The sequence below is a fragment of the Aptenodytes forsteri genome, unplaced genomic scaffold, assembly GCF_000699145.1.
Source record: "Aptenodytes forsteri isolate BGI_AS27 unplaced genomic scaffold, ASM69914v1 Scaffold188, whole genome shotgun sequence".
Lineage (NCBI taxonomy): Eukaryota > Metazoa > Chordata > Aves > Sphenisciformes > Spheniscidae > Aptenodytes > Aptenodytes forsteri.
The window spans coordinates 47,837-56,569 of NW_008794371.1; the positions used below are offsets into that span (position 1 = coordinate 47,837).

Consider the following 8,733-nt stretch of genomic DNA (forward strand, 5'->3'; position numbering starts at 1 on the left):
GGTAACAAACAGAGGTAACGCCACCTCCGGAAAAAACACTGCTTGGATCACTTCACCCAGTCACCCCTTTCGCAAGCCTCTTCACCCCATCTTGATCTCATTTGGTCACCCCTGGTTTCCCAGCTGCTGCGCCAAACAAGTAGCCCAAGCCAAAACCCAAGCAGCAGCAGAGTTGAGAGCAATCGGTTCACCCACTTTAAGAGACTATTTCATTGCTACAGAAACTGATAATCTTTCAGAGACCTACAGCTTCCACCTTCAAAAGACAAGCACATCAGGACAATTCCAGATGGTACACTGAAAAAATGAGGCCGTTTTATTGATGATTAGACTCTGCACTGGCAACAATCATTAAGCTAATACAGACAGACTTCAATCAAAGCACGAGCTTTGAATCAGAAGTCGTAAAGTGACATGATGCCTTAATAAATTAAGGAAGTTGTTAATTTCTCTCCGTCATCAACTCTTCACTTGAAGTTCTTCGCAAACTCCTCTCCTTTCTTAATAGAAGCCTTCAGCTCAGACATGGCCTCAGCAACCATCTTCTCTTCAAAGGCGGAGATCTTGCCAATACCTAGGTTCTTCTCAATTCCATTTTTCTGAGGGAAAGAGGATTTAAGGATTAACCATTCATCGAATGACCTAAAGAGTAACTTAACAGCTCTGATTAACATCTCCGGCTGAGATGGAGACCCAGCCTGGGACCTCTGTCATCTCTAGCCTGCCAACCCTGTGCTTCCTGGCAAGGCTCGGAAGCCTCTTACCATCTGTAGCAACTTCTACAGCCTTCACAAACTTCTCATTCACCGTTCACAAGTGCGAAACTTGAAGCTAGCCCATCAGCTCCTTCAAGAGGAGACTGACACCAACTGCTCCTTCATGCCCCTTCCCGTCTTCAAACCCACCGTTTGGCAAGAGAATTTCTCTCCTCCGGTGTATGCCCTTCGCTTGCCACTGGCTTGCAATCTGAAACTGCTTCAGAGTTGCACTCCTAGGTTTTCGAGATCTCATGCCTACACCTAAACCCTTCCCCCTTAATACCCCTCTACTTCCATTCCCTCACCAGCTAGCCCCTAAGACATCCCAGCAGCCACGACAGGGCTGCAGCATCCTTGTTTTTCACTCCACCCACAGGGTAAGGCTGACAAACGGAACACTTCCTTCAGAGTTCAGCAGAGGTCCTGAACGCAATCTAGTAATCCTAATCCATGCCGTAGCTCCCCACGTGCCTCAATTTCTGAGGGATTTGCTTGTAGCAAGTCAAGCTGAGGAGACAGGATTGCTGACTCCGGTTAATCATATGAAAGCCCTTCATCAACAGGCACTGACTTGAGGCAAGCGTGACCTCTTAAGACAAGTCCGAATCCCTGGTTACTCAGCGACCCACAGTCTAAGAGCAGATAAAAGCAGCAGCATCCCTGTCAAGCATGAGGTATATGCCCAAGTACAATACCCAAATATTCAAGAACTCTTAAAGGTACGCTCAGCTGTTAACTTCAGCGATACCTCGCGTTAGACTACGTTGAAATCACTGAGTAAAACCCGCAAGACTAAATCAGTAGCTGCTGTTTATAAGCCTTATCATGTAAAGTACATACTCCCAGTAGCAGAGGTGTAGAGAAGTACGGGCTCTCCGTCTCTTCCGATCGAACAAAGGCACATTCAATAACCCCTTCCTTTCCATTCATTGCATCCACCAGGGAGAACACAAATCGAGCGCCAGCATAGGCCATAGACAAGGTGGCAGATCCTGTAAAAGTGAAATCACTTTTAGAAGAGATCGCATTGAAATTTGATACTTTCTTTAGCATCAAAGGCCTCCCTACTGATACGTTTACAGAGCTGCAGTGTCATTGACGTCAAGCTCACAGCCAGCTGGATAAAGCAGCAGCTTTTGGCCAGCTACATGATATTTAGTTGACCAGATTTATAGGAAGAAACAGCTTGATTTGACAGGGAAGATTCTTTTTAAAGCCATACATAGCATGGGATCAGTTAAATGTTTAGTCTTACCTACATACTGAGCTGCTTCTAGCACCACAGTTCAGGCAGCCGCTGACATGGCAGAGCAGCTAGATTTGTAATCAGCAGTTCATAATTCTGCACCGCAGTTGTTAAATAAGACTAAATTGAAGGGGACTGCATCCATTCAGCTGGCCAACAAGAATTACTTGGAAGCTGTAGTCAAGAACCAACCTGCTCCTGCTTTAGCTTTGACAACTTCAGTGCCAGCTTCTTGAATTCTCCCTGTAAGCTTTTCCAGTTGATCCTGAGGAAAGTCCACTTTTGGTGTGCACTAGATTGGAAAAAAAGTTGTTACTGTCAAATACCAGGACCCCTCCAGATTCAGCATAAGGCCACCCACAGGATGCTTTTTGTACCATTACAGTTGTTACCAACAGTTCTCAACTGGGAAAACATTACCCCAGCTCACAGACTGTGTGACACTGACCAGCTGCAGGCGTTCACCGAGGCTGCTGGTTATTGCACGGACTGTAACAGGAACCTAGCCATGCTCAAGGACAAACCGCAGCTTGACAGCAAAACCAGGGCTTGCCGTCGTTACTCGCTACTGTGCAGTCCTTTGCACTAGACGGATGCCCTCCAAGCGTGTAACAGGCCTTAGGAATTTAAAAAAGCCACCTCGTAAATATTTGGGTCACGGTGGAGTTATGGAAGTCAAGAGCCTTACGAAGGATCCAGTCTGCCAGCAGTATTTGGGAAGTTACTGAACCTTCAGATACAGCTACACAAGTATGTTAAGCACAGCTGTGTCTGTCCCGATTGACTGTCTAAGCTGCTCCAAAGCCCTCGCTCTTATTCCCTACGAACGCCCTTCTGTGAAGGATACTTTATTCCCCACCTAGAGCAAAGCTTTTCCCCCCTTTCTTGCAGATTGCGCCTCGGCCATGTCCTAGGCATCTCCTCGTGAAGCCGCAGCCTGCTTTAGAACTGCATTTCATTCTGGCTTAGATGCATGAAGGGAGCCTCTCCCTGACTACCAGCCATTACCGAAGCAGGCCTCCCCACACAGCTTGAGCTATGCCTCCTCATTTCAATGCTGTGCGTTGGAGTGGTGTTTTAGTCCACTACGACAAAATCAATTTCATTTTCCTGCTGAAGCAAGGTATTCATACCATGAAATACCCGTCACAAAAAAATAAAAACCGAAACAAACAGTGCCAAGACATCTGAAGACCCACACTACACCTCAGTTCTTATCCCAAACTCCTGGAAAGCTGGAACTATTTAAACCACCCAGAGGAGTTTAGATTTAACTCACTGCCTTCCAGTATCCTGTACCTCATCTCAGAATGAAAGCAGCCACAAGAGCAGGGAAGACTGCCTCTGCTGCATCTTAGCACGTTACATGCCCTCACAAAGGCACCTCACACGCAGCAGTAACTATGACTTACCTGAGAGATCAGAGGGATGATAGTCTTCCCGGCATGGCCACCAATAACTGGAACACTTACTCGAGCTGGATCTAAGCCCTAAGAGAAACATGAAACCTTCCAGCTTCTGAAGCAGACGGACAAGAAAAACATTTCAAAACGCCACGCTTCATTTTCTGCTCGGGGTTTTTGGACACATTTCTAATCCAGTGCTACACAGGGCAGAAGTCTCAGAGGCAGCTACGCTCCAGGGACAAAGCCAGATCTACACAGCTGAACTCCAGGTTACTTTGATAACTTTAGACAGTTCAGGTAAATAGCAGCACAAGTACAAACTCCACCAGGGCTATTAAGAGCAGTAATCCGTTACAGCTCCTGAGACTTTGCAGGCTATCCTGCAACAGGCAGCACAGTTTGACTTGCAAATACATACCACAGTTCAACCCTCTCCTCCGGTTGCACCAGCAGGGTTGAAAATGCCAACAGAATTAAGGCGAACCTGTAGCTCGCTCACAGGGGACAGCTATGAAAAGGAAAGGTCAAAGTCCCTTGAACCACATTTTGCAAGAAACCCTATCCCCAGGCTCCTCTAGAGAATGAAAACAGGGAATCATTGCCTTCGCCTCTAGCTCCACAGAAATCCGAGCTCTTTTGGCTCTGTGCAGTGATTTTAAAAGCATTTTTGATAGATCTAATGACCAAAGCACACCATATCCCGCCCCCAGCATCTGTTACTACGACCTACCTTTAGTTCAGCCACAAAAGTGTTCGCTCTGACAATGTCCAGCGTCGTAACACCGAAGATTCTGTTGGGATTATACACACCATGCTTCTTGAAGACTTCTGAAGTTATTGGGATGGTTGAATTTACCTATAAGCAAGAATAGGCAAGCATTCATTAAAACCAGAGTAATAATGAAGCCAATACACGAACTGAACAGGCCAGTAAACAACTCGAAGTATACTTCCAACTTGAAGTCATCTGTAGCCAGTTATTTTAATTCCTAAATTGAAGAGCAATTTACAGTCAGGCTGGAATAAAAATCTTCCATTTTAAATAAATTGTTCATTCACGTTAAAGGCTCCTCCCTTAGTGAGCTAAGACTTCTATTCCAGCTAATACACCAGCATGTATTATAACCATAGTCATACAGATGTTGAGACATTAAGCACTTTTATACCCAAGTTTCCTCTGGCTTCAATATAGCCCAAGAAAAACATTGGAAGAGGCTGCCCAGGGAAGTGGTGGAGTCCCCATCCCTGGAGGTATTTAAAAGACGAGTAGATGAGGCACTTAGGGACATGGTTTAGTGGGTGGTGGTGTTGGGTCGACGGTTGGACTCGATGATCTTAGAGGTCTTTTCCAACCTCAATGATTCTATGATTCTATGATTCTATGAAAAATGGGTTAGTAGAACCAGGGTTTTACTTCTTTTCTGCAAATACCCTGGGGACCTTAAGGATACTGGTCAAAACTAATAGGAACTCACAGGCTACTCTAGTATTCTCATTCCAGATTTTTTTTCTCTACACTTTCAAGGTCTCCAGAAAATGCTTACCGGGTTAGAAATAATACAGATCATGGCTTCTGGACAGTGCTTTGCACAGGCAGATGTCAAAGTAGCAACAATGCTAGCATTGGTGTTGAACAGGTCATCACGGGTCATACCTAAAACATACCCAGTACAATATTTTAAGTTATCCATAGTCTACTCATTAATGGGCAAGCAACTCGGATCAAAAAACAATACTCTGCTCTGGATAGAGATATGTCAGCTCCTGGTTTCATATATCAAGAGAAAACTCTCCAGCTGCAGTAATGAATTGGCTCCAAAGGCAACTCCTCTCACTAATAAAAGATTACTGCCCTTTCAGATAGATCAGCCCTCTTCAGGAGCAACCAGCCCAGCTGCCAGTTGTCGGAACGTATTTCACCTGGGCAGCTTGAAGCACCTACGGTATGACCACACCGACCCACACCAGTACACCAGTGCTGCTCCTAAGGCGAATTCTCCTCCCCCTCTGCAGTCACCTCCACAGCTACAGTTTGAATGCCAACTGCTCTGTGCAAAATATTGCTAGTTGCATAGGTGCCACCTCTCATTTCTGTTGCAGCAACTACTTTAACCATGAAAAGTAAAGAATTAGGAAGAACTAGGAATTAGAGTCTAGAGTTTTGTTACATTCCCAATAGGATACTGAAAAACAGTAGAAACGGAGTAGGTCAGAGACCTTCTAGGAAGGCTTAACAGCATTCAGAGATGCTCAGAGAAGTTATCATACAAGTAATGCAAAATAACTGGATTCTGTTCTGCTGAGAAATGAAACAAAGAACCAGTTTTCTACTACAGTATTGCTCTGGGCAAGAAACGCTAAGGGAGATTCAGGATCACTTGCATGAAAAGTCTTTGCACCTCACCCCTACATAGGAACTCCAGAAATCAATTCTCCCCATTTTAGGAGGGACAATCTAAGACAGAGGCTAAACCAGGTGCCTGATACCACAACAAGCTCTAGGTCAGCGTCATTAACAGACCACTTACATCCCAAGCCAACACTGAGCGCACCAGAAAGCGCCAGACACAGCTCTACTTGAATAACAGTACTGCAATGAAGCCCTGGGGCTTTTTAACAAAGAGAACGTACCTGGTTTTCTAGGGACTCCCGCAGGAATAACCACAACATCACAGCCCTTCAGACATTCTGGCAACTGCTCAGGTCCCAGGAAGCCTGGAATGGAAGACATTCAGGCATTATGTTTTTGCCAGTTATTAAATATCTGACACTTTGAAGTGCAAAATTACACCTAGAGGCACCCAAATCCTTTTTAATTTAGCCTTCAATTCAGGCTTACGCTGAAAAGCAAAGCAATACAATTATGGATGGACTCTCAGAAACCAGGGCAATGTTGTATGCTTGTTTCAAAACTTACAGAATGAGAGTGGTGGGAACCTCACATTCACCTGTTTTGAAAACCCTCAGTTCCTCCCGTTACGTGTATTTACTCTCCGAAAGACGCTAGCTGGGCACTACAGTCAGTGCCCCCAAAGAATTGCAGATAGGCACATTCACGTAACATGTCACCTCTTGGTGATCTTCAGAGAAAATGAAGATCAGATTAAGTTTTGATTTCATCAGAACTTGACAGCTGTCCCTTCAGAAAAGCAGCACACAGAATTTATATAGACACCCAGGGAGCGTTAAGTCTATTTGCAGTCAAACTTTTAAATTCGACGCTCAAGCTTTTTTCCAAGACGATTTTACTGAATGTCTCCTGCCCGTTATTACGAATTCCCCTTCAACAGTGCAACCATAGACCATTCTCATCTCCATACATATCAATCTAATCAGCTAAACCTTAATTAGTCATGCACAGCTTGAGGAAAAGCTACTTAAACCGGTATTAGGCTTCAGGATCGTGTGAAGATTCCCCTTCACAAGCACAGCAACGGGCATCTCCACGTGTCAGAGACACCCGAGAGGACCCCTTCAGAACACAGATCGTTTCCAGCGGCTCACAGTACCTTTAACGTTCGCTCTCGTCTCGATGTGGCTGAGGTCAGCTGCAACGCCCGGAGTGTGAGCGATATCATAAAGGCTGAGCCTGCTCACCAGCGGGCTGTTCTTCAGGAGAAGGGAGAGAGGCTGGCCAATGCCTCCCGAGGCCCCCAGCACTGCTACCTTGGCATTGTTCTGAGGAAAAAAGATGACAGACACGTTGTAGAGATGTTCTGGTAGTTACTGCAGCAGTGACCTTGGGATTTCACCACACTTTCTTTACTTTTAGTTCTATTTCTCAATTTTTTTATCAAGCACTATGCAAACCGGATTGCCTAATCCCCCAGAAAGCGATCATCACTACAGCCTCCCAAAGATCCTTGAGGTTTATCGGTAGGACAAGATAGAGGAAAACGTTCTTTTGCAACGTGAAGCTCCAAAGGGAAGCAAGGCTAGACAAAGTAACCAAAAGGATCATCTTTCTTCCAATGGAAACCTCTGCCTCAGGCTAATGCCCGCTACCCTGTGGACCTAGCTCTGACTTAGGGCAAAATCTGGTTTGCAGTTTTTCTAGTTTTCATCGCCAGTATCAAAAAAAAAATATGCCTTCCCACTTGGCAAATCAAGACATCTAATGGACTACAGTAAACGTAATAACCATTGTACACATGTGAAGAAAATGTATACGCCTGAAATAAACTCAAAATAGTACCTGCAGCTGCCTCAAGATTGAGGCCTGAGAACATTAAGTGACTATAATTTCCAGCTTTGGTCAAGCATGGCTGAGAAGCAAATAAAATCAACTCTGCTTTGTTGCCCTGGTGAACCAATTTTACTCTAATGTGCTCTCTAGAAGAAAGTTATTTCTCTCGAAAACGCCTGTGCTCCTGTTTGTCGAGAAAGCGTCACTAGATGAGAGGAAAGCTACTTTAAAAGACTAGAAAAATCTTAAAATGCAACACTGCCAAAGTGATGGAGAACCAGAGGCTGACGCAGAGATGTAACATGTTAACACAATTACCACTGACAAGGACATTTTCTGTCTCGCCGTCTTACCAGATAAAGCCATAATAGCTCCAAGTCCCCGCTCGAACAGCTTAATTATTATGCTATGACAAGAAATAATCTACCCAAAAGCTCGACCAGCCTAACCTCAGCTCAGTTTTTTCACTACTGCAACAAATGTAATTTAGCATAAAACTCTCCAAGGGGAAGCAAAGCCTAGCATTAGTCACTGCTATGCCCCATATTTATGACTGAGCTGATACCACGAGGTCAAAATCTCATTGCTAATAAATTTAATACCTATAAAAATAATTACACAAACCTCTCTTGTAAAGCGTATCTTTATAGCTGCGATAATCATTTTGTCATATGCTACCAGGAACTATTTACGTTAGAAGACAGAGGTCAGTCTCTATCTCCCTACCACGTAGAAGCGGTCCTCTCCTGGTATGAAGTCACGCACGATGGATTTCAGCATATTAAGGATTACTGTTAAACCCCCAACCGCCAGCTTTAATTCTTCGTACATTTTAAAAGCAGGGACATATTTCAGTAGAGGAAGGAAGCAGCAAGCAACATTGCTCATCATCCATTGCGTACTATCCGAAAGAGAAGTTCATCTGGAACTAGTAGTTTTGGCCAGCCAGCTTACGCCTGTCCGGGGAAAGGCACGAGCTCCCCGGCTAAGAGCCGCAGGGCGATGCCCAACGGCACGGACGTTGTACGGGGCAGAGAGACAGCATCAACCCAGCCCCCCGGCACCCCCCCCCCCCACCCCCCACGGACCCTGCCGCTCTGAGCTTGCCAGCCACCTCAGGGTGCCGACGTCTTTCCC

At 45.2% G+C, this 8,733-nt stretch overlaps 1 protein-coding gene across 1 annotated transcript; it reads right to left on the reverse strand.

The window, feature by feature from the left end:
• Positions 1 to 288: 288 nt before the first annotated feature.
• Positions 289 to 8,427, reverse strand: MDH2 (malate dehydrogenase 2). The gene is given in 12 exon segments (XM_009287404.1): positions 289 to 599; positions 1,599 to 1,750; positions 2,197 to 2,296; positions 3,417 to 3,494; positions 4,141 to 4,266; positions 4,955 to 5,064; positions 6,042 to 6,125; positions 6,920 to 7,156; positions 7,159 to 7,201; positions 7,203 to 7,235; positions 7,238 to 7,327; positions 8,323 to 8,427. Coding segments are annotated over 12 exon segments (1,290 nt in total). The 3' UTR covers positions 289 to 467.
• Positions 8,428 to 8,733: the final 306 nt, after the last annotated feature.